General features: G+C 36.8%; 8 protein-coding genes and 2 pseudogenes across 9 annotated transcripts in view; 2 read left to right on the top strand and 8 right to left on the bottom strand.

Annotated features, from left to right (window-relative positions):
• LOC144663756 (uncharacterized) overlaps positions 1–25,311 on the bottom strand; it is a 99,119-nt gene that overhangs the window by 36,456 nt on the left and 37,352 nt on the right. The window lies entirely within an intron of this gene.
• LOC144664263 (melanocyte-stimulating hormone receptor-like) lies at positions 883–1,806 on the bottom strand. The gene has a single exon (XM_078525366.1). The coding sequence runs from the start codon at positions 1,804–1,806 to the stop codon at positions 883–885; it is 924 nt and encodes a 307-aa protein (XP_078381492.1).
• LOC144664262 (melanocyte-stimulating hormone receptor-like) lies at positions 4,172–5,263 on the bottom strand (annotated as a pseudogene).
• LOC144664261 (histamine H2 receptor-like) lies at positions 5,611–6,522 on the bottom strand. The gene has a single exon (XM_078525365.1). It carries the CDS (start codon positions 6,520–6,522, stop codon positions 5,611–5,613), a length of 912 nt encoding a protein of 303 aa, XP_078381491.1.
• LOC144664260 (melanocyte-stimulating hormone receptor-like) lies at positions 8,336–9,244 on the bottom strand. Its single transcript, XM_078525364.1, has one exon. It carries the CDS (start codon positions 9,242–9,244, stop codon positions 8,336–8,338), a length of 909 nt encoding a protein of 302 aa, XP_078381490.1.
• Positions 11,652–12,548, bottom strand: LOC144664259 (adenosine receptor A2a-like). Its single transcript, XM_078525363.1, has one exon. The coding sequence runs from the start codon at positions 12,546–12,548 to the stop codon at positions 11,652–11,654; it is 897 nt and encodes a 298-aa protein (XP_078381489.1).
• Positions 13,310–14,194, top strand: LOC144664258 (adenosine receptor A2a-like). The gene has a single exon (XM_078525362.1). The coding sequence runs from the start codon at positions 13,310–13,312 to the stop codon at positions 14,192–14,194; it is 885 nt and encodes a 294-aa protein (XP_078381488.1).
• Positions 15,582–17,736, bottom strand: LOC144662392 (melanocyte-stimulating hormone receptor-like). Its single transcript, XM_078523185.1, has one exon. The coding sequence runs from the start codon at positions 17,724–17,726 to the stop codon at positions 16,827–16,829; it is 900 nt and encodes a 299-aa protein (XP_078379311.1). The 5' UTR covers positions 17,727–17,736; the 3' UTR covers positions 15,582–16,826.
• On the bottom strand, positions 19,810–20,841 carry LOC144662445 (adenosine receptor A2a-like; annotated as a pseudogene).
• On the top strand, positions 21,593–22,507 carry LOC144664257 (adenosine receptor A2a-like). The gene has a single exon (XM_078525361.1). The coding sequence runs from the start codon at positions 21,593–21,595 to the stop codon at positions 22,505–22,507; it is 915 nt and encodes a 304-aa protein (XP_078381487.1).

Genomic DNA, 25,311 nt, shown 5'->3' with positions numbered 1-25,311 from the left:
CTGAGCCGCTACTGAAGAGAAGGCCTTAGCTTGACCTTAGCAAACATGTTCACGAAAACAAAAAAGGAACAAACTATACACATTTAATTTCAGAGTATTCTTAAAGTTTAAAACGTTTTTCTGTCAAGAGTTAATTTCAGTACCAAACAGAGTGTTCCATACTGAGAGATATAGTACGGGCAAGACACTTCGTCAAAAAGCACGTAAATTGCATTCGATACTGAAGTAGAAACTATAACAGAATCTACGGAGTACAAAATTACAGAAACAATATAAATCATCTGAGACGAATGGGCAAGTTGGAATCAGAAAATTTCAAGGCAACATGTGTTGTCCCGGGTTACACGTAGAGAGCTTTATCAGCATTGAGAATTTATCTAAGAGAGCTTAATTAGCCTGTTCCAGGCGTCCTGTAAGTTGGTGCGAAGAAAGCAAGAGGAAAATAGAGCGAGGGGTTTCGTGTTCTCCGACTAACCCTCGTCGTTTTTCAATATCCGTTCTAGGCGCTGCTCACCGGCTTACATAACACATGGATCAGGCATAATTGAAAAGCTGAAGGGAGGTATTTCCAAATGTTCTCCTGAAAACTTGATCTTACATTTTGAATGTTCGCTGGCGTTTGTAACCCAAAAAGAATCTAACTCCCTTTTAACCATCCAAGTTTCATCCTGGCTTTTCATTCTCTCTTTGGTATGTATGTATATTTATCTCGTACTTTACGGCTCCATTTGATTGCTTAATCACAAAGTGGCAGCGTGACTTCGTGCATTTTGACATTTTAGCCGTGAGTTGTTAGTAACTATACCAGACGCAATTTCGGCGAAATTTCGGAAAAATCTTGAGAGAAATTTCCAAAAGTTTTTCGTGACACAATGCATAAAGTCAACAGCAAAACAGTCTTTTCATGGCTGTGCGTATCTCTCGATCTCGCCAACAGTACAAAAGAGGATTTAGAGAAGAGTTAAGATAAACTAATGTAAAAGTTGTTATAAAAACATTTGGTGAAATGACAACACCTGCAAATTTCATTTGGGCGCTGAGAGAATAAGGCGCGTAACAACACAGAAGAAAAATGTTCACTAGGAATTTGTTCATAGCAGATTTCTTAAACCTTTTAACGCTGAAGAAGTTCTCGTTGTTCGCCTGTTGTTGTTGTTGTTGAAGTTGTAGTTGATGATGAGGTTCAATCTGTCTTTGATGGCGTCGAACAATAAGATAGATTTTGAAATAAACAGCAAAGTTTGCAACCAAAATGGTAATAATCATAATAGATATGATAGTGTGAGATAAGCTTGCAATCCAAAGTTTTGAACTTGCAAAAATGACCGCGAATACCCAAATGAGGATAACTGCCCATGTCACACGAAATAGTGTCACTACCGCTTTATACCTTAAATGCAATTGAAGAGCGAGCAAGCGATCGACCGCAATCGCTGTAATGGTAAAAAAAGACGCGATGGCCAGGACGGGACCCAAAATGTTCAAAGCTAAGTGAACAGTATTTTCTCCGCTACTAAGCATGTTTGCTATAAACAAGGGCTGGACAATCAAGCCAACGGCAACGTCTGATACAGCAAGGCTTGCCAGCAAGATATTTGCCGCCGAATGCAAAGAGGACGTCTTCCAGATTGTTAGTAGAATCGCAGAGTTTCCGAGTAGCGCCGTGAGGGAGAGAATAATATTAATTACGGTGTTTGCGATCTTGAAATTCAGTTCTTGTTCAGAAAATCCATGGAGATCAGGTAGAACTCTTCTAGGGTTGTTCTTGGCAAAATTACTGGAACGCGAGGTAAAATTAATTTCCATAGCTGGTCCGAACTTTCTCCCTTTCTATTTAATTTGATCACTTTTAATGTCTTCTTGTATTGTTCACGAAACTCAATGTTTTACATTAACCGCGTTAAAAAATAATTGTTTTAACTTTCTTTTGGAGTTAGGTACATACAGCTGCCTTTTTCGCTTGTATTGAGAATCACACTAAAAAATGAATTTACACAACATCAAAAGGCACAGTTAACGGCAAAAAGTATGCTTTTTGGATTTGATTTCCTTGATAGCTTTCATCCAAAAGAGAAAAAAAGTGATCATACCAACCGGGAATCGTTTCTACACAAACAACAGTCTTCATTTTTACCATGTAATGAAACTCCTTTCCCGAATAGGTCAAACAATTCTATTCATTCTTAGGTTTTATAGGGATTTTGTTTGTTCATTTTGTGCACGTGATTTTCATATTTTGCAATATTTATAGACGTTTTCTTCCTTTGTTTAATTTGTCATTCAACGTGAAATTAATTACGCACATGTACTTTCCAAATTAATTGGATTTCGACCTGTAGATGATGAATTATTTTATTCCTGCATTATTTTAATTAAAAAATTTTCAATAGTTCTTGCATTTTCTCTGGGTCTTCCGCATGTCATAGTTTGAGAGACTACTACGTCTATAACTTGGATAACCTTTTTTTTCTTCTGCTGTCACAGGTAGTTCCGTAATTATGCACAACACCGCGAACCCTGTTTAGTCACAGACTGTCAAACCGAGACCACATCACAAAAAGAAGTAAAACCCTTATTAATGTTCAAAGATGCATTTCAGTATTTTACGTCAGTGGTGTAAATGTAATAAAATCGATTTCTGAATTTTCATGAAATAAGAGTTAAAAATACGAAAACTTATAGCAAATTTTTATTACAAGTTGTGAAAGCGTGAAAATATAAAGAAATGTAATATTTGATTTTACACATTAATGGTTCAGATTTAAAGGTTTAAATCGAAGGCTTCTCAGAACCAACTCGTGAATGAACTAGCTGCCTTCCCACTTCGAATAACTTAATAATTAATACCAAATTTAAATTTATATATTTTTATCAACTTTCATTTTGACTTGATAATGACATAAGCTCAACGTCGAAACGTCGTCCTTTTTTACAAAGTTTTCCTGATATGTTTTTAAAAAACATTTTATCGCAGCTTTTTATAGTTAATTTTTTATGTTGTGTGATAATGCTGTAATAAAGTAATAAAAAGAAAGCAAAAATGGGTATGAAAAAGATGAAGTCTATACTTGTGTAATATTGAGTTAAAAAGCTCTGTCATGCCTCCATATGAAGCACAAACATATATAAAACGGAAATAAATGAGAAAGTTTTTTTAGATTGCGAAAAAAGGAAAGTTAGTCAAGTTATGGTTTCAGGTCAATTAATTCTTGCACTTGTTTCACGGGTTGTATCCATCCATCCATCCATTGTATCTCTCTTATACTTATGTTTTGAAGTTTTTTGGTTGTCCGTACCACTTCTCCTTATAAGATCATTATCATTACTTATTAGCCACTTTAAGATTGAAATCTTACAGGAATAATTACTCTAAGGCGAGGAGACTTTCAAGAAACCACCAGGCTTATAGGTAAACAGAATCAACTTTAACACGCTCACTTTCGTACTGAAATTTACTCTAGACGAGAAAAGGACTTAAATGAAATCAAGGTAGTTTTTGTTTTCCTTCGGTGAACATGTGTTTTCTAAAGCTTTTTTTACTGGCGAGGCAAGCACAATAAAAAAGCACGTAAAAACACTCGATACTGAAGCAGAAACTTTGGCCGCAACGAATCAGTACAAAATTACAGAAACAATGTAAATCACCCCGGACGGATGGTCAAAAGTTTCAATCAGTAAAATTTCAAGGCGACTTGCGTTGTTCAGGGTTATATAAAAAGAGCTCTTACAGCGCTGGAAATGTAATCTTAGAGAACTGAATACGCTTGTTTGAAGCGTCTGGTTAGTTGATGATTAGCGTGAAGAAAATCAAATGGAGAAAAGAGCGAGAGGTTTCTGGTTCTCCTAGGCGCTGCTCACAACCTAACAGAACACCAGGAACAGGTCACGTTTGACAGAAGTTCTTTATTTTAAAGAAATTTCAAAGCTTAAGAGAAGTATTCTCAAGTTCTCTTAAAGACTTCATCCTTTATTTTTTTATGTTCGCTGCCGTTTGTTATCCGTGTGATCATGAATCCTCAAAATTCTAACCATTCACGTGCCATCGTGGTTATTCATTCTCTAATTAGTGCGTTTATATTTGTTATCTGTTGTTCAACGGTTCCATTTGATTGGTATATCACAAATTAAAGGGACTGCGTGACTTCGTTCATTTTGACATTTTAGCGTGTTGTTAGTATCCAAACCAAAAACAATTTCGGTGAAATTTGGAAAACTTTTTGAAAAAGAATGGACGAAAAATCGCTTTCATTACTTTTCCATACTGTACAGCAACTCCTTTAAGGACAATTCCTACAAGAGAAGTTCTTGACACAAAAATGCATGAGGCAAAACAGCAAAACAGTTGCTTCATGGCACAGCGTATTTTTTCATTTCGCCAATAGTACAATAAAGGATTTAAAGAAGAGTTTAGATGAACCAATGTCAAAGTTGTTCTAAAAACATTTGATGAAATGACTACACCTGCAAATGCCATTTGGGCGCTGAGAGAATAAGGCGCGTAACAGCATAACAGTAACATGTACACAAAAAATGTGTTCATAGCAGATTTCTTAAATCTTTTAACGCTGAAAATGTTCTCGTTGTTCGCCTGTTGTTGTTGTAGTTGATGATGACGTTTAATCTGTCTTTGATGGCGTCGAACAATAAGATATATTTTCAAATAAAGAACAAAGTTTCCAACGAGATATGGAGATGGTAATAATTATGGAAGATATGACAGCGTGAGATAGGCTTGCAATCCAATGTTTCGTGCTTGCAAAAATGGCAGCGGATACCCAAATGAGAATAACTACCCATGCCACACGAAATGGTGTCACCACTGCTTTATACCTTAAATGCAATTGAAGAACGAGCAAGCGATCGACCGCAATAGCTGTAATGGTGAATAAAGAAGCGATGGCCAGGGCGGGACCTAAAATTTTCAAAGCTAAGTTAACAGTGTATACTTCGCTTATCATGTTTGCTATAAAAAAGGGCTGGACAACCAAGCCAACAGCAAGGTCTGATACAGCAAGACTTGCCAGTAAGATATTTGCCGCCGAATGCAAAGAAAAGGTCTTCCAAATTGTTATTAGAATCTAAGAGTTCCCTATACAGAATTCGGGTTATAAGCCCTGGGCTATACAACTTCGTAAAGGGTTTTGGGTGGGCTTATAAGCGGAGGGGCTTATATCCGGGAGGGCCTATAAGCGGAAGGAAAAAAACGTTTCGAAAAGAGCCACGTGCGTGTTGATCGAAACACGTTTTTAAATTAAAAACGCATAATAAAGCAACATTTAGCCTTGTTCAGTACTGTCATCCGGCAGATGGGGGGCTTATATCCGGGGGTGCTTATAATCGGATGTATTTTTTTGTTTCCAGGTAGATGCGCCTATAACCGGGAGGGCTTATAACCGAAATTTTACGGTATATTAAAATGTCTGATAAGAAACGTTTTCGTCAAGATCGAGTGCTAAAAGACGATGTGCAATAACAATTTTTAATTCTTTCTGAGATATCAATTTCAACTGTAAAGTTTGAGCTTGAATAAAGCCTTATATATTATTACACAGCTTTTAAAAAAATCATGGTCAATATTTTTTGAAACCAAAAAATACGTTTTAATCAATGTCAAAACAGTTGCTTCACGGCTGTGCGAATCTCACGATCTCGCCAGCAGTACAATAAAGGGTTCAGGGAGGAATTAAGGAAAACTAATGTAGCTGTTGTTACATAAAAACTTGGCGAAAAGTTTACACCTGCAATGACCAGATTGGTGACAATCGAGTAAGGCACATAACAACAGAGAAGTAAAATGTATACGAGAAATGTGTTTAAAACAGTTTTCTTGAATCTTCTTACTCTGAAAATGTTATTCTCTTGTTGTTGTTGTTGTTGTTGTTGTTGTTGATATTGATGTTCAATCTGTCTTTGATGGCGTCGAACAATGAGGTATATTTTCAAATAAACGGCAAAGTTTACAACAAGAAGGCTGATAAAGGTTGTTGGTGGGGCAGTGTAAAATGCTGTTAAACTCCAGCTGCGGACGCTAGCAAAAACACCAGAAATGACCCAAATAAAAATAACGACCACAGTGACACGAAATGGTGTCACTACTGCATGATATCGCAAATGTAGTTGAAGAACAAGCAAGCGATCGATACCTATTGCGGTTATGTTGATGAAAGACGCGATGCTCAAAAATGAACCCACAATGTTAAAAGTTACGAAAACTGTTTGTATCCTACTAAGAATGCCTCCTATATAGATGGGCTGGACAATCAAGCCAACAGCAAGGTCTGATACAGCAAGACTTGCCAGTAAGATATTCGCCGCCGAATGCAAAGAAGATGTCTTCCAAATTGTAATCAGGATCAAAGAGTTTCCGAGTATCGCCGTAAAGCAGACGACGGCGTGGATAACACAGGTCGCGATCCAGAAATTTAGTTCTTCTTCAAAATATTTGCTAAAATGTAAAAAGCTTGCACCAGTGTTGTCGCTGTTAGAGTTATTGGACTGAGACCAAGAAAAATCATTTTCCATAGCTGATTTTACTGTTTTTTCATTCAAAGCCACGACTGCTTCGGTTGTGTTTTTGATTTGTTGGAAATAAATACCTTGGAATAAAATGTTTACCCTGACTGAAGTTGATAAATCAATTATTTGACTCTCAACAAAGTCATTTCAATAGCAGAGGAAATGCTAAAAGAGATTCTATATAAACACCTGTCTTTATTTTTACCTTTTAATGAAAATCCTTTTACTAAATTAGACAAAAGATTTCTATTCATTCCTTAGATTTATATGAAGCAACCGATAAAAGGACTTTGTTTGTTTATTTTGTTTTTGTTAATTTGCAATTCAACGTACACACTTACTTTCCGAATTAATTGGATTTATTTTTTAACATTTCGACATGTAGTTATTAAACTAATTTTTCCTGCATGATTTTAATTAAAAATATTCTATTGTTCTCGCGTTCTCTTTTGGTCTTTTTTTTTGTCATTGTCTGAGAGACCACTTCGTCTATAACTTGGATTGTATGATCATCTGCTATCACAAGTAATTGTGTGATTATGCACAACACTGCAAACCTCGTTTAGTGACAAAATGTCAAACCTATTTGCGCCAGCTCACAAATTAAAAATTGAACCCTAATGTAATGACAAAAGTTCAAGTTCACTATTTTACATCAGTATCGTTCACGTGTAATGCTTGAATCAATATAGTAAAATCGACTTCAAAAATTACCTGAAACCTTGAAGGCCATTAAACCCACTAAATATAATGTTCCAAGATAAAAACATTGCTGTACACCTTCTATATATTATAAGTTGTGTATGCTTGTAAAAAAGGAAGTCTTTGAAAACAATTAAGGCTAATTTAAAGGCTTTAATCAAAGGCTTCTCTGAGCCAACACGTCAATGATACGGTAACTAGCTGTCACACGACGTATCTTCCCAATACCATTAAAAAGAGAGTGAAGACCTATATCACTTTTACCAAAGGGGAATGGCCAACTAACCGCTTTTTAGCAAAAGCTCAGCCGTGTTCTATTGGAAATCCTCGACTTTGTTCTTTCTTTTTTAGTCTACATCGAGCAAGCTAAGACAAAAATAGCAAGTTTCTAACTCACTTTGTCATTGTAAAAACAAATTACGCTTTTGTTTACGAGTATAGTAATATATGATGTACATTCGTATGACTTCCTTCTATGAACTGACTGTTCGAACTATTTAAAACAGCTGAAAGAAAACAATACCTTAATAAATGTATGAAAAAAGTTCTCTTGCTAAAAAGTTATAAAGAATCTACCTTTCAGCTGTCGGACTACAGTCACGATGGATAAAAATGAAAAAATAATGAATCTAAAATTAATGCAAAATAAAGTGAGGCTAAAATAATAAAAGAAACTACAGTACAAAAGTAAGAGAGTGTTAATTAAGTTCAGTATTTTTCAAAAGAATGGAGTACTGATTAGGGAGCGGCTTTGGATTATTTTCTGCGCATGCTTGAGTGAAAAGAGCCTTTATCGATCGCACCTTTATCAAACACACGTGTAACTTTTTGGCCTGTTAGGCTTCCCCAATTGTGACCATCTACTTTCCATTGTGGTTTTTTCATCTCTCTTTGGTGTGTATAACGGTTATTATCTGTTATTTTACGTCTCCATTTGATTACTATATCGCAAAGGGGCGGTGTGACTTCGTGAATTTTAACATTTTAGCAAGTTGTTAGTATCCATCTCAGACACAATTAGCTACAATTTCGGTGAAATTTCGGAAGAACATGGACAAAATGTCGCTTGGGTTATAATTACTTTTCCACACATTACCGTAATTGCTGTAAGGAAAAGTCAACAGCATAACCGTTGCTTCATGGCTGTGCGTATCTCTCGATCTCGCCAACAGTACAGTAAAGGGTTTAGAGAAGAATTGAGACAAACTAAAGTAAAAGTCGTCAAATAGACCTTTGGTGAAATAACTACACCTGCAAGTATCATTTGGGCGCTGAGAGAATAAGGAGCGTAACAACACAGAAGAAAAATATACACAAGAAATGTGTTCATTGCAGATTTCTTGAATCTTTTAACGCTGAACATGTTCGCGTTGATCGCCACCAGTTGTTGTTGATGATGATGGTGTTCGATTTGTCTTTGATGGCGTCGAACAATAAGATAGATTTTCAAATAAACAACAAAATTTCCAACAAGAATGGTAATAACCACAGAGGATATGACAGCGTTAGATAGGCTTGCAATCCAATGTTTGGTACTTGCAAAAATGGCAGCGGATACCCAAATGAGAATAACTGCCCATGTCACACGCAATGGTGTCACCACTGCTTTATACCTTAAATGTAACTGAAGAGCAAGCAAGCGATCTACCGCAATTGCTGAAATGGTGAAAAAAGACGTCAGAGATAGGATGGGACATAAAATGTCCATAGCTAAGCCAAAAATATACACCTCGCTAAACATGTTTGCTATTAACAAGGGCTGGACAACCAAGCCAATGGCAAGATCAGATACAGCAAGACTTGCCAGTAAGATGTTCGCCACCGAATGCAAAGAGGATGTCTTCCAAATTGTTATTAAAATCAGAGAGTTTCCAAATAGCGTCATGAGGAAGATAATAACATTGAGTACGGTGTTTACGATCTTGAAATTCAGGTCTTGTTCAGAAAATCTGTGGATACCAAAGAGGTCTCTACTTGGGTTGTTATTGGCAAGATTATTGGAAGGCAAGGTTAAATTAATTTCCATGGCCGTTCCAAGCTTTCTCTCTTTCTTTGAGGTTTGAGCGCTTTTGTTGTCTTCTTGTACTGTTCAAAAAAAGCAATTCTTGCATCCACTGAAGTTAAATTAATTTTTCTTCCATTATCTCCAGCAACGTTTTGTCAATAGCACAGGAGATCTTCACACTTTCAGTAAATAACTTTTCTTTTGATAAAGATGAAATGTCCATTGTCACAAGCGTGGGACAATGATAAACAGAATGAACTTTTTCTTATTTTGCATCGAGCTTACAATTTACCATATTTATTAAGTTTTCTTTTGTTATAAGGTAACTCAGCTTGAATTTGGAATCACACATCAACCTATTGACATTTGTCAACTGACTGACAAACCACATCAAAAAAACAGAGAAATGCAAAAAAGGGTTAAAGCCTTTGTCATCTAAGTTCCTTACCTTGTTAAATCTCATTTAAAAGGAAAACTTAATACCAATCAGGATTCATTTTTTTTTTAAAAAAAGTGATTTTAAAAATTGTCTTTCTAGGTTCATTTCACATTCCATAAAATATTAATAACATTACTTCGAAATTAATGTAATATCCATGATAAAAGTCGCTATATTGCTGTTTAAATACCAACTTGGATTGGATTTTTAAAATAAATAAATTACATTTCGGTTGTACACATATTCATTGTAATATTTTGTTCAACATTTTGATCGATTGAATGAGGGACATCACCTGGAAATTACCACTCACAAATAGAACTTGTGCTCATGCGTATAACTTTGTGCCTTGTTCATCCATAATTAATGGCTATATCTGGAGAGGATGCCATATCAGCGCTTGCTGGTTTCACAGTGTGACGCGCCTTACCGTGGCCACCCAACAAACTTGGGTGTCATCTTGTAATATTTTTCGTTTTCACTGCGTTTTTGTTGATAAATACGATGTAACAAGTATCTGTTTGATCGTATTCAATTTTGCAGGGAAGCGAGTACGTCAAACAAATAATAATAATATGAAAGCACACTTGTAAAAATGTTTGTTGGGTGGCCACGGTAAGGCGCGTCGCACTGTAATGCGAGTCCTCTATCTTGGTAGAATTGGAATTTGGAAACATTGGTTCTTCAGGAGGGAGGAAAACCAGAGAACCCGGAGAATTGCCCTCGGAGCAAGGCGACAACTAGCAACAAACTCAACTCAGATATGATACCGGGCCAGAATCGCACCTGAGCCACATAAGTGTGAGGCGAGCACTCTCACAAATACGCCAGCCCTGCTCCCCTGTCCATATCACTTTGATGCGTGCACTGTCTTGTGCACCTTAAAGATGCCATCTCGTTTTCCCGTCACAAAGTGATTTAACATATCAGTTCTTTTCCAAAACTAGAGCAGTCACGCCATTAACCAAACGTTGCTCGTAAACACTAATATAATAAATTTAAAAGACAAGAAACTATTTTAGAGAAATGTTACGGCGTGTATGTCCAGAACATTAAAGAACCAGTAAAAAGTAAAAGACACGAATATATTAAAACGTCTGATAAGAAAAAGTTTTTTCCTCATGTAAATAACAAGAATTCGTGCTTGATGGTAACTTTATATGCATTTTTCTTCCAGCCACCTTAGGGCCTGTTTATTTGGAGAAGAGTTGTCCCTGGTAGGAGGGTTAACCTCCATACCGAGCCACCCCGGGCGAAAGAGCTTTTCATTCGTTTCTTTATAAAAAGCTGGGTCACTGAGGGTCACTCGCTTTGAAGATAGGGTGACCCTTGGGAGCGAGCCAACTTTTTTCCATATAAACAGTTTGGTAATTTTTGCCTCGCCTACCAGGGACAAGTTGACAGATACGGAGCATGCGCAAATGCTGGAATCGGCCAAAACAACATCGAAGTCGGCGGTAAATTTGTCAAAAGTGGTCTTCCGGGATGTTTCAGCGTTCCTGATTTTAGAAAAGCCCGCCATAATAGATATTTCAAAATAACTCTCGCCAGTCTTTTGAACCGGGAGGGCCAAGTTTTGGCTCGGTCAACAGGGACAACCTTCTCATATAAACGCTCGGTAAAAGATAGCACGGGGGAGAGGGTAACCCTCCTACCAGGGACAACTCTACTCCACATAAACAGGCCCTTTAGCTGTTTACTTTGCCAAACATTGGTGCAGGTAGACAAAAGGGGAAAAACCGCATGAAAATCTTCAAAAAACATCGTTGCACATTATGAAGCACTCAACGTCATGCATTCTATGCAACACTTAGGCTTTCAAGACGTAGCGTTAGCGATCAAGAGTGCTAAAGACGTCGGGGAGTAAAAACCTTTACTTCTTTCTGAGAAACTAATTTCATCGGTAAAGGTTGAGTTTGGATAAAGCCTAATATATTATTCCACAAGTTTTAAAAATCATAGTCAATATTTCGTGAAAAAAAAAAAACGTTAAAAACAACGTCGAAACAGTTGCTTTACGGCTGTGCGAATCTCACGATCTCGCCAACAGTACAATAAAGGGTTTAAAGAGGAATTAAGGAAAACTAATGTAGATGTTGTGACATAAAAACCTGGTGAAAAGTTTACACCTGCAATGACCATAACGCTGATAACAAAGGAATAAGGTATGTAGCAACAGAGAAGTAAATTGTATACAAGAAATGTGTTTAAAGCAGTTCTCTTGAATCTTTTTACTCTGAAAATGTTATTCTCTTGTTGTTGTTGATTATTTTGTTGTTGAATCTGTCTCTGATGGCGTCGAACAATAAGATAGATTTTTAAATAAACAACAAAGTTTACAAGAAGAAGGCTGATAAAGGTTGCTGTTGGGGCACTGTAAAATACCATTAAATGCCAGCTGCGGACGCTGGCAAAAATACCAGAAATGACCCAAATAAATACAACGAGCGCGGTCGCTCGAAACGGTGTCACTATTGCATGATATCGCAAATGTAATTCAAGAGCAAGCAAACGATCGATACCTATTGCTGTTATGTTGAGGAAAGACGCCATGCTAAAGAATGTACCCATAATGTTAAATATTAAGAAAAATGTATGCTTCCTGCTTACAATGCCTCCAATATACATGGGCTGGCCGATCAATCCAACAGCAAGGTCTGATACGGCAAGACTTGCCAGGAGGATATTAGCTACTGAATGCAGAGAAGATGTCTTCCAAATGGTTAGTAGAATCACAGAGTTTCCGAATAACGCAGTGAGGCAGATAATAGCATTGATTACAACCAGTGCGATCCAGAAACTAATCTCTTCTTTAAAGTAGTTGTTCAATCGCAAAACGTTGTTTTTATCAGAATCATTAGAAGGCCAAGAAAAATTACTTTCCATAGCTTTTTCGAGTTTTCTTTCATTCAAAGCAAGAACGGCTTTGGTTGTCGCCTTGATTTGTGGAAAACAAATAGCTTGGAATACAATGAAAACCCTGACTGAAGTTTATAAATCATTTATTTGGCTCTCACCAAAGTCATTTCAAGAGCAGAGGGAATGTTGAAAAGGGATTCTATATAACCACCTGTCCTCATCTAGCCTTGTAATGAAAATCCTCTTTCTGAATTACACAAAACATTTATATTTATTCCTAAAATTTATATGAAGCAACTGATAAAAGGACTTTGTTTGTACACTTTGTGTTTTTTCTCAACTTGTAATTTTCATAGACGTTTTTCCTTTGTTTAATTTTCCATTCAGGGCAAAATTACCGTGAAATGCAATTATACATACATGTATTTCCAAATTAATTAGATTTCTTTTTTAAGCATTTCAACATGTATATTAAAATTACGTTTTCCCTGCAATATTTTAATTAAAAAGGTTTTCAAATGTTGTTCCATTTTCTCTGGATCTACCAACAATAATAACGACATGACAATTGGCAAGAGAAAAGGACAGGCGTGTTTGAAGAATCCTATTTAAGATTTCCATTGCTGCTGACAATTACTCTGTGGTCAGTAATGAAATTAAACATAATAAACTTCCTTCAAGGTCAATACTCTATTCCAATTGTGTTTTTTTTAATCCAGCAATGCAAGAAGACGGCAACCAAAGCAGCTAAGATTTTTAAGAACTCTGAATAAACGCTTGGATAAGCCATGGAAGATAATAGTTCTTGGTTTGTCAATAATTCTGACAAGAACATATCAGGTGAACACCTTTCTAAGCTCGACTATTCTGAACTGGTACTAAATTACATGATAGCAATCTGCGTAATCCATGCTATTATCTGCTTCACGGCACTGTTTGGAAATTCAGCGCTTCTAATAACAATTTGGAAGACGCCTTCATTGCATTCGGCGACAAACATCTTGCTAGCAAGTCTTGCTGTATCAGACTTTGCTGTCGGCTTGCTTGTTCAGCCCATGTTTATAGGAAACATGCTGAGTGGAGAACATACTCTTTTCCAGCTTGGTGACATTTTGGGTACTCTTTTGACCATCGTTTCATTCATCATAATAACAGCAATTGCAGTCGATCGCTTGCTTGCTCTTCAGTTACATCTGAGATACCGTGCAGTTGTGACACCGTTTCGTGCCACTTGGGTCGTTGTGTCGATTTGGGTTTTCACTGGTATTTTTACAAGTTCATGTTTATGGTACTCGACATTATGTGACACGGTTCCATCATTCGTATTTCTCTGCCTACTAGCTGGAAACTTTGGTGTTTATTTGAAAATCTACCTCATTGTAAGACGCCATCAAAGACAAATTCATCATCATCCTCATCACCATCAACAACAAGAAGAGAGTGTAATTCGCAGGGTATTAAGACTCAAGAAAACTGTTTTCAACACATTTATCGTGTTCATTTTACTTCTCTTTTGTTACTTGCCTTATTCTATCGTTTTCAAAATGTTTCTTGTAGGTATAAGGCTTTGGCCAGGTGTTTATTACACTACAACGACATTGATCTTTCTTAATTCTTCTCTGAATCCTTTGTTGTACTGTTGGCGAGATAGAGAGATCCGCACTGCCGTTTAGCAAGTATTCTTTTGATCGGTTTTTTCTGTTTTCTTGCTCCCTTACGCGTTTGGCGCAATGAATTTACAGTCATGGCTGTATGAAGTAAACATTCATTAAACAGTTTTGAACTGAACTGAAATGAATACTTTATTTGTCCTCTCCGAGCATTCCCAACAGGAACTGATCTTTGTAAAATGGAACAAAATTTTCCGCTTACTGAATCTGGCCAACCGAGTGGAATGGTTTTGCATTCCTTTGTAAACCAGTTTCCCGCATTCTGTGTAGTGTGAGAAGTTACTGTACTGAAGTAAGACAACTGAACAGTTTCTCAAAATGGAACTGCATATTTCGGTTCGAACGGTCAAAGTAGATGACCTTCAGAGGTGGTCCTGAATATTCTGGTCAGACCGAACCGAAATGCAACTTTCCATTTGACTTCCGACCAAAATTTCCGAAATATTTGGCTTAATGGAAAGCACCCCATACCACAACACCGAGAACTTCGTGCCCTGTTTTTAGTTGTCAAGGATTCGTTTAGGGTTGCACGTTGAAGAAACAAAAAACACTGTTATACCGATTGATGAATTAAAAATCATCGAAAATCGATTTTTCGTTTCCAAAGTATTTGTTTATTTGGAAGGCTATTGCGTATGAAAAAATAAAGTACATACAAGATCACCCATGTGGTATAACTCTCTTGTCATAACGATATAAAACTACAGTTTGTTATCAACATCGCAAGGCAAGGTATATTTTAATGACATACATGTCAAAAATAAAACAAGTTTCCCAATAATAAAGAGGCTTATAATTGGAAGTCGTATGGTCTTTCTTCAAGAGCTAAATCTAATGAATCGCCCATGATTGTCTTATATATTTGAAAGGGATTATTCTTGGAAGGATTTTTAGGTAGAATGGGTCGACTCGGGGAAGCAGAGGGGATACAACCCCGGTCTCGCGCCCGCGCTTCCCTCGGTAATCAATACGACACTGACAAACGACTTGCGAAGAGTTAGGTGGGGAGGGTTTATTTTGTAAATTGTCGTTATTTTAAGTCATTGGTGAGTCTCCTCACTGCATGAATTACAACATCAAACAAAATACGAACAAGGGAAGAAAAGGAAAATAAAGCTGGGAACACGGAAACAAAAGATGTGTTTCTGATATTTAAGGAAACACGGATCACAAAACTCGACAAAATACTTTGAGGGAACAGCAGGTAAAATTTTGGGGGAAACAAAGGAATATTCCCCCCCCCCCCCCCCAGGAGGGGCTCCAAAATGGCTTCGTCGTTGTTGCGGTTTGCTTAAATTCCATTATATCAATCAGAAACATTCAGAATTGACCTTTTTCTGCGAATTTGTTGCTTGGGCGGACTGTATACTTGAATTACCCAGCCAAGACGTAATGTGCAACAAATGTCGGGCTTTTATTTGGTGAAAATTCAGTTACACCTCTTAATCTTGAACAATTTTTAACAATTAATATTTACAACAATACCATTACAAATATACTCTTTTCAAAAGCCTTCATTTCGGTTTACGTTTTTTTTCTTACAATTAAAACCAAAACAATTCTTCTACAACTATGTCTCGTATCGTCCAAAAATACATTCTTTTATAAAGGACATAACATGCAAAAACATTTCTTTGAGCAAACTATATAAAAATAAACGACTTCTATTTCGAACTTGTTCCTTTTTTGTCCTTTTTCCACTGTATATTTCTAATTTGAACCTTTTGACCATATATTTTTCCTTTTTTCCTCCAAATTTTTGTTATCATTTTCTTGCAACGTAATTTATTTAAAAAAATTGCAGTTCTATTTCATTTGACTCGATATTTTTCACTTTTCCATGGTTTTTGATATTCCAAACGGATGGATTTACCTTTATAATTACTTTAAATTTAACTCTTTTCATTTACAATCAGCGTTGAAACATGTGAGTAGCAAAATAGCATTTTATAAATTAATGGTTTGTGTTTATCAAGCGCCTTTTTTTAGCTTGACGAGTGGTTTACCTCTTAGCGGCATGTTGCGAAGGCCAGATATATGAGAAAAGTCACTTACTTTTAAAACTATTAACTATAACTTACTTTTATATATACATCTCTACTTAACGCGAGTTAACAGACGCCCTCTTCACGTGCTAAGTTATCACCGTTCGTGAAACGCCTCAGATTCGACCCCAAAATTCAATATTGATGACGTAGCTCTGACGTAGCTCTAGGTAGGAACCGTTGCTTCACACTCCCCTACAAAAACTTTGAATTCAAAATATGACGATCACTAATTATTCTTTCACTTTTTGCGTAATTTTGTTTTTCTTTTCTTAGGGTACCCACCCTTCTCCGTTCTGGGAAACAGAAGTGCTCTAGTTGTTCGCTTTGTAACCAATCGGATTCGCGGATTTCCAATAGAACACAGCTGAGTTTCTACTAACTGTTGTTATATCGCAAAGGGGCGGTGTGACTTCGTGAATTCTGACATTTTAGCAAGTTGTTAGTATCCATCTCAGACACAATTTCGGCGAAATTTCGGAAGAACATGGACAAAATGTCGCTTAGATTTCTCTTTTCCACACAGTACCGTAATTGTTGTAAGGAAAACTCCTGCAGAAGATTTCCTCCGGACACAAAAATGCATTAAGTCAACAGCATAACAGTTGTTTCATGGCTGTGCGTATCTCTCGATCTCGCCAACAGTATAATAAAGGGTTTAAAGAAGAATTCAGAAAAACTAATGTAAAAGTCGTCATATAGACATTTTGTAAAACGCCTACACCTGAAAATGTCATTTGGGCGCTGAGCGAATAAGGCGCATAACAGCACAGGAGTAAAATATACACAAGAAATGTGTTTATTGCAGATTTCTTGAATCTTTTAACGCTGAACAAGTTTTCGTTGTTCGCCTGCTGTTGTTGATGTTGAATCTGATTTTGATGGCGTCGAACAATAAGATAGATTTTCAAATAAACAGCAAAGTTTGCAACCAGAATGGTAATAATCATAAATGATACGATAGTGCGAGAAAGGCTTGCAATCCAAAGTTTGGTACTTGCAAAAATGACCGCGAATACCCAAATGAGGATAACTGCCCATGTCACACGAAATGGTGTCACCACTGCTTTATACCTTAAATGCAATTGAAGAGCGAGCAAACGATCGACCGCAATTGCTGTAATGGTGAAAAATGATGCAAGAGACAGAATGGGACCTAAAATGTTTATAACTTTGTTTACAGTATTTTCTCTGCTGCTAAACATGTTGGCTATAAATAAGGGCTGAGCAATCAAGCCAACGGCAAGATCTGATACAGCAAGACTTGCCAGTAAGATATTTGCCACCAAATGCAAAGAAGATGTCTTCCAAATTGTTGTTAGAAGCGCTGAGTTTCCGAATAGTGCCGTGAAGGAGAGAATAACAATGATAACGGAGTTTGCGATCTTGAAATTCAGGTCTGTTTCAGAAAATCCGTAGATAACAGGTAGGTCTCTACTAGGGTTGTTCTCGGCAAAATTATTAGAAGGCCAAGTAAAATTAATTTCCATGGCTGGTCCGAGCTTTTTCTCTTTCTTTTAGGCTTGGGTGCTTATGTTGTCTTCTTCTAATATTAAAAAAAGCAATTTTTACATTTACTGAAGTTTATTAATTATTTTTTCATTACCGCCAGCAACGTTATGTCAATAGCACAGGAGATTTTTACGCTTTCAGTAAATAAGTTTTCTTTTGATAAAGATGAAATGTCCATTGTCACGAGCGTGGGACAATGAACAAAATAAACATTTTCTTAATTTTCATCAAGCTTAAAATTTACCATAGTTATTAAATTTTCTTTTGTTATAAGGTAAGTCAGCTTGAATTTGGAATCACACTTCAACTGATTGACATTTGTCAACTGACTGACAACCCAAATAAAAAAGCAGAGACATACAAAAAAGGCCCAAAGCTTTTGTCATCTAAGACAGCATGAAAACATAACTTTACCGTGGTGTAAAGCCTAAATAAAGCTGGCGTAAATTTGGAATTTATTCAGCTATAGGCCGTTTTTACATTTTTTAAAGCTGACCTTTATCCCAGCTTTAGCCTCAAGTGTAAAGGAAGATAAAGAGACTTCTTTACACTAGCTTTAAATCACATTTACACACGGTAGTGTAAAGGTCGGTTTAACCACCTTTCCAACATTTAATTAATGGTGTAAGTTGGACAACCGACTTTACAACAGATTTAACGACCTTTAATTTAATGTAAATCCCAATTTTCATGCTGTGATAAGTTTCTTACCATGCGCTGTGAAATCTCATTTAAAAAGAAAACTTTATACCAATCAGGATTCATTTTTTTTAAAGTGATTTTAGAAATTGTCTTTCTAGGTTCATTTTCACATTCCATAAAATATTAATAACATTACTTCGAAATTAATGTAATATCCATGATAAAAGTCGCTATATTGCTGTTTAAATACCAACTTGCAGATTGGATTTTTAAAATAAATAAATTACATTTCGGTTGTACACATATTCATTGTAATATTTTGTTCAACATTTTGATCGATTGAACGAGGGAAATCACCTGGAAATTACCACTCACAAATAGAGCTTGTGCTCATGCGTATAACTTTGTGCCTTGTTCATCCATAATTAATGGCTATATCTGGAGAGGCTGCCACATCAGCGCTTGCTGGTTTCACAGTGTGACGCGCCTTACCGTGGCCACCCAACAAACTTGGGTGTCATCTTGTAATATTTTTCGTTTTCACTGCGTTTTTGTTGATAAATACGATGTAACAAGTATCTGTTTGATCGTATTCAACTTTGCAGGGAAGCGAGTACGTCAAACAAATAATAACAATAATATGAAAGCACACTTGTAAAAATGTTTGTTGGGAAGCGAGTCCTCTATCTTGGTAGAATTGGAATTTGAAAACATTGGTTCTTCAGGAGGAAGGAAACCCGGAGAACCCGGAGAATTGCCCTCGGAGCAAGGCGAAAACCAACAACAAACTCAACCCAGATATGATACCGGGCCAGAATCGCACCTGAGCCACATAAGTGGGAGGCGAGCGCTCTCGAAACTGCACCAACCCTGCTCCCCTGTCCATTTCACTTAGCTGATGCGTACACAGCCTTGTGCACCTTAAAGATGCCACCTCGTTTTCACGTCGCAAAGTGATTTAATATATCAGTTCTTTTCCAAAACTAAAGCAGTCACGCCATTAACCAAAAGTTGCTTGTAAAAATCAACATAACAAATTTAAAAGACAAGAAACTATTTTAGAGACATGTTACGGCGTAGATGTCCAGGAACATTAAAGAACCGGTAAAAACCCAGTAAAAGAACCTGGTAAAAAGTAAACGACACCGATATATTAAAACGTCTGATAAGAAAGGGGTTTTTCCTCATATGCATGTAAATAACAAAAACTCGTGCGTGATGTTAACTTTATATACATTTTTGTTCAAGCCACCTTAAGCTGTTTACATTGCCAAACATTTGTGCAGGTAGACAAAAGGGGGAAAACCGTATGAAAATCTCTAAATAACATCGTTGCACACTATGAACCACTTAACGACGTGCATTCTATGCAACACTTAGTCTTTTAAGACGAAGCGTTAGCGATCAAGGGTGCTAAAGACGTCGGGCAGTAAAAACTTTTACTTCTTTCTGAGAAACTAATTTCGCCTGTAAGGTTTTAGTTTGAATAACGCCTAATATATTATTCCAAAACTTTTAAAAACCATGGTCAATATCTCTTGGAATAAAATACGTTAAAAACAACGTCGAAACAGTTGCTTCACGGCAGTGCAGAATCTCTCGATCTCGCCAACAGTACAATAAAGGGTTTAAAGAGGAATTAAGGAAAACTAATGTAGACGTTGTGACATAAAAACCTGGTGGAAAGTTTACACCTGCAATGACCATAAAGCTGATGACACAGGAATAAGGTGTGTAGCAACAAAGAAGTAAAATGTATACAAGAAATGTGTTTAAAGCAGTTCTCTTGAATCTTTTTACTCTGAAAATGTTATTCTCTTGTTGTTGTTGATTATTTTGTTGTTGAATCTGTCTCTGATGGCGTCGAACAATAAGATAGATTTTTAAATAAACAACAAAGTTTACAAGAAGAAGGCTGATAAAGGTTGCTGTTGGGGCACTGTAAAATACCATTAAATGCCAGCTTCGGACGCTAGCAAAAATACCAGAAATGACCCAAATAAAGATAACGAGCGCAGTCGCTCGAAACGGTGTCACTACTACATGATATCGCAAATGTAATTCAAGAGCGAGCAAACGATCGATACCTATTGCTGTTATGTTGAGGAAAGACGCCATGCTAAAGAATGTACCCATAATGTTAAAAATTAAGAAAAATGTATGCTTCCTGCTTACAATGCCTCCAATATACATGGGCTGGCCGATCAATCCAACAGCAAGGTCTGATACAGCGAGGCTTGCCAGTAAGATATTCGCTACTGAATGCAGAGAAGATGTCTTCCAAATTGTAACTAGAATCACAGAGTTTCCAAATAACGCAGTAACGCAGATAATAGCATTGATTATAACCATTGCGATCCAGAAACTGATTTCTTCTTTAAAGTAGTTGTTAAATCGTAAAACGTTGTTTTTATCAGAATCATTAGAAGGCCAAGAAAAATTACTTTCCATAGCTTTTTCGAGTTTTCTTTCATTCAAAGCAAGAACGGCTTTGGTTGTCGCCTTGATTTGTGGAAAACAAATAGCTTGGAATACAATGAAAACCCTGACTGAAGTTTATAAATCATTTATTTGGCTCTCACCAAAGTCATTTCAAGAGCAGAGGGAATGTTGAAAAGGGATTCTATATAACCACCTGTCCTCATCTAGCCTTGTAATGAAAATCCTCTTTCTGAATAACACAAAACATTTATATTTATTCCTAAAATTTATATGAAGCAACTGATAAAAGGACTTTGTTTGTACACTTTGTGTTTTTTCTCAGCTTGTAATTTTCATAGACGTTTTTCCTTTGTTTAATTTTCCATTCAGCGCAAAATTACCTTGAAATGCAATTATACATACATGCACTTTCCAAATTAATTAGATTTCTATTTTAAGCATTTCAACATGTGTATTAAAATTACGTTTTCCCTGCAATATTTTAATTAAAAAGGTTTTCAAATGTTGTCCCATTTTCGACCAACAAGAATAATGAATAATAATGACATGACAATTGGCAAGAGAAAAGGACAGGCGTATTTGCAGAATCCTGTTTAAAATTTTCTTTGCTGTTGACTATTACTCTCTGGTCGGTAATGAAATAAAACATAATTAACTTCCTTCAAGGTCAACACTCTATTCCCATTGTGTTTTTTAATCCAACAATGCAAGAAGACGGCAACGAAAGCAGCTAAAATTTTTAAGAACGCTTGGATAAGCCATGGATAAAAATAATTCTTGGTACGTCAATAATTCTGACAAGAACATATCAGGTGAACACCTTTCTAAGCTCGACTTTTCTGAACTGGTACTAAACTACATGATAGCAATATGCGTAATTCACGCTATTATCTGCTTCACGGCACTGTTTGGAAACACAGCGCTCCTAATAACAATTTGGAAGACGCCTTCATTGCATTCGGCGACAAACATCTTGCTAGCAAGTCTTGCTGTATCAGACCTTGCTGTCGGCTTGCTTGTTCAGCCCTTGTTTATAGGGCACATGCTAAGTGGAGAACATACTCTTTTCAAACTTGGTGACATTTTGGGTACTTTTTTGACCATCGTTTCATTCATTACCATAACAGCAATTGCAGTCGATCGCTTGCTTGCTCTTCAGTTGCATTTGAGATACCGTGCAGTGGTGACACCGTTTCGTGTCACATGGATTGTTGTCTCGATTTGGGTTTTCACTGGAATTTTTACAAGTTCATGTTTATGGTACTCGACATTATGTGACACAGTTCCATCATTCGTATTTCTCTGCCTACTAGCTGGAAACTTTGGTGTTTATTTGAAAATCTACCTCATTGTAAGACGCCATCAAAGACAAATTCATCATTATTATCATCATCATCATCATCATCATCATCAACAAGAAGAAGAAAGTGTAGTTCGCAGGGTAATAAGATTTAAGAAAACTGTTTTCAACACATTTATCGTGTTTATTTTACTTCTCTTTTGTTACTTGCCTTATTCTATCGTTTTCAAAATGTTTCTTGTAGGACTAAGGCTTTGGCCAGGTGTTTATTATACTGCAGCTACATTAATCTTCCTTAATTCCTCTCTGAACCCTTTGTTGTACTGTTGGCGAGATCGAGAGATTCGCACAGCCATGAAGCATATTTTGTGTTGATTAAGATGTGAACGCATTTTTTTTCTGTTTTCTTCCGCTGTATTTCCTTGCTGTATTACGCAAACATACATTAAACAGTTTTCTAAGTCCTGATCTAAACTGAAATGAGTACTTTATTCACCCTCTCCTAGCATTCCAAGCCCAACCTTGACAGCCTACGCCATAGGCGGCAGAGCAAGGGGGTAATGGTTGCTGGCTGTGCCCCCTCCCCCCCCCCCCCACCCCAAACAAAAACTTTGAGGGGCCCAGCCCTTCACATTTCAATCCCTGAAGTATCGTTAGCGCAGCATAAAATTGGTTTATCAAGATATTCAGTCTCGTGTTTTTTTCACAAATCTTTTTATCAGGATCGTGCTTAGCGAAATAATAGGACTTTCAACGAAACTCCTCTCCCAAAAACGCTTCTAGGAGAGGTTTGCAAGCTGTTAGGATTGTATTTGACATTGCCTGCGGCATCGGCGACTTCATTTTATGCCCTCCGACGACTAAAAAAAAAACAACCCAAAAAGTTTAAGGGGGGTGTCGCTTGGCTTTTTGTACGACACCCCCTCCCGGTCAAAACGCTTCGCCGTCTCTCTACGTAGAGGCAAACACCAGACCACAACACCGGGAGTTTTGTCCCGTTTTGAGTCGTCCAGGACTCGTTTAGGGTTGAACTGTTAAGAAAAAGAAAAAACCGGCGGATGATTTTAAACTAAATTTATAGGTAAAAGCATTCCATGATGATAATCATAAAATGCCACTGTAGCTTTTTCTGTTTAAAAGGCTTCCTAAACAGACTTATACAATTTAAAAATCCAAGGACTTATCATTGAAATCTATTTTTTATTATATATATAGCGAGAATTTTAAGCAATAAACCTTGCAAATAGAATTCTATATTTGCTATATTTTCACATGTGAAAAAAGCGATACGTCCAATCAGCTTCGCGTATAGCTTTCTTCACATGTGAAAAATATAACCAATCAGCATCTAGACTAGTACGACTAAACCAATCACAGCGCGAGAATTTAAATGGTTTCCAACGAGGTTGAGAGAGCGAGCGGCAAGTTTGCTCTCGACGGCAGTTTATGTTTTGAAAACATGGCTACACGTTTTCTTCCTTTACAAAAGTTTGCCTTTTAAGAACTTAATGGAAATGCAAGCCAACAGAAACACGCTAAGCAAAACATAACGAATACAGCAGTGATAAGAATCACTCTTCAAAGGCGAAGTGAAGACAGGCGAAGGCGAAGTGTCGATAAGTGAAAGCGAGTTGAAGACAAGACTTTCATCGGAACTTACAACACATCCAAGGACTTTCTAAGAGTATTCAGGAACTCTTGGGATCGTCTTGGTAAAGTAAATTGTATTTTTTAATTGGATTTACGTCGTAATTATAGTTTAATTAACCGACTCCTTGTGTTGTCACAATTTGTTCAAAATTCGCCAGTTGATTCGCCTGTAGTTTATTCGCTTGTGGCGAAGTTTCCTCGATGCGATACGAAGTTTATAAATGTAACGCAGTGTGTTTATTTAAATAAAGTTCTTGCTAGGAGAGTTTGTCGCCAGTAATTTTTCTTTCATATTATTGAAATAGCGAATTCGCTTGTAAAGCTATGTGCATTTGCAGCTTTGTTTTCTCGCGCCGTTTAACTGTTGTATGCTAAAGGACCTAAAGGTTATAAACTGGAAAAATCGGCGTAAAGTGCTCAATGGTTGAATTCTCGTTATATATATAATAAACAAATTACAGCATAGAAAGTGCTTTGTACGGATTTTTATTCACTCGTTGCAAAACTTTGGAAAACTCACTCGTTCGCTACGCTCACTCGTTCGTTTCCCAAAATTTTGCAACTCGTGAATATAAATCCGTACGGCGCACTTTCTATGAAGTAATCTATATATATTTCTAAAATGTTTGGATATTTGGAAGTGCTATTGCGTGTGAAAAAAGAAAGTGCTATACACTGCGTATGAAAAAAGGAAGTGTATAAAAGATCGGGGAAGCGTCGGACGGAGAGGGCTGATTTTAAGGAATGGAAGAATTATTTTGTTAATTTGCTTTATTATATAAACATCAGTGAAATACCAGGAAATCTTTCGCGCGAAAAAATCATATCTTCACACGTGAAAATAACATGTTATTTTCACAAGATATCGATTTTCAAACATTTTACGACCAGTTTGCCTTGTTTCAATGCTGAATGAGCCAAAGTCAATCGATATTAAGTCAAAACATTTTCGGATCTTCCTCGACAATCTTCGGAAAAGTTCGGAAAATGTTCGGAAACATTCGTACGACCTTCGGACAACATTTTGCAAATCTTCGGAAATCTTCGGAAAATGGTCGGTAATCTTCGGAAAATCGTCAAAACCATCGTAATTAGTAGGTTTATATAATAAACAGAATATTACATGGTTGCTTGGAGATATGAAATTTATCTTCTCGTGTTCAATTCAATATCCCACTCGTTCGCTGCGCTCACTCGTGAGATATCGATTTGAACACTCGAAGATAAATTTCATATCTCCGCGCAACCATGTAATATCCTCTATTTATTTTATGTCATTGGTAAGTCTCCTCACTGAATTGCAACTTCAAACAAATTAGGAACAAGGGAACAAAAGGAAAATCAAGCTGTGTTTTTGATATTTTAGGGAACAGGGATCGCAAAAATCGACAAACTACTTTTAGGGAACAAGGGAACATCCCCACCAGGAAGGGGTTTCAAAATGGCTTCGTCTTTGTTGCGGTTTGCTTAAATTCCATTGTATCCAGGGATGTAGCTAAGAAAACACTGAGCCGGCTCATCAACAAGCC

The sequence above is a fragment of the Oculina patagonica genome, chromosome 8 (genome assembly GCF_052425735.1).
Source record: "Oculina patagonica isolate OP01 chromosome 8, crgOcupat, whole genome shotgun sequence".
Lineage (NCBI taxonomy): Eukaryota > Metazoa > Cnidaria > Anthozoa > Scleractinia > Oculinidae > Oculina > Oculina patagonica.
Note: the sequence above shows the minus strand (reverse complement) of the source record. Positions and strands in the feature narration are given on the sequence as shown.

Coding starts and splice junctions, on each gene's coding strand:
- LOC144664263 (XM_078525366.1), bottom strand. CDS start 1,806: ATGGAAATTAATTTTACCTCGCGTTCCAGTAATTTTGCCAAGAACAAC.
- LOC144664261 (XM_078525365.1), bottom strand. CDS start 6,522: ATGGAAAATGATTTTTCTTGGTCTCAGTCCAATAACTCTAACAGCGAC.
- LOC144664260 (XM_078525364.1), bottom strand. CDS start 9,244: ATGGAAATTAATTTAACCTTGCCTTCCAATAATCTTGCCAATAACAAC.
- LOC144664259 (XM_078525363.1), bottom strand. CDS start 12,548: ATGGAAAGTAATTTTTCTTGGCCTTCTAATGATTCTGATAAAAACAAC.
- LOC144664258 (XM_078525362.1), top strand. CDS start 13,310: ATGGAAGATAATAGTTCTTGGTTTGTCAATAATTCTGACAAGAACATA.
- LOC144662392 (XM_078523185.1), bottom strand. CDS start 17,726: ATGGAAATTAATTTTACTTGGCCTTCTAATAATTTTGCCGAGAACAAC.
- LOC144664257 (XM_078525361.1), top strand. CDS start 21,593: ATGGATAAAAATAATTCTTGGTACGTCAATAATTCTGACAAGAACATA.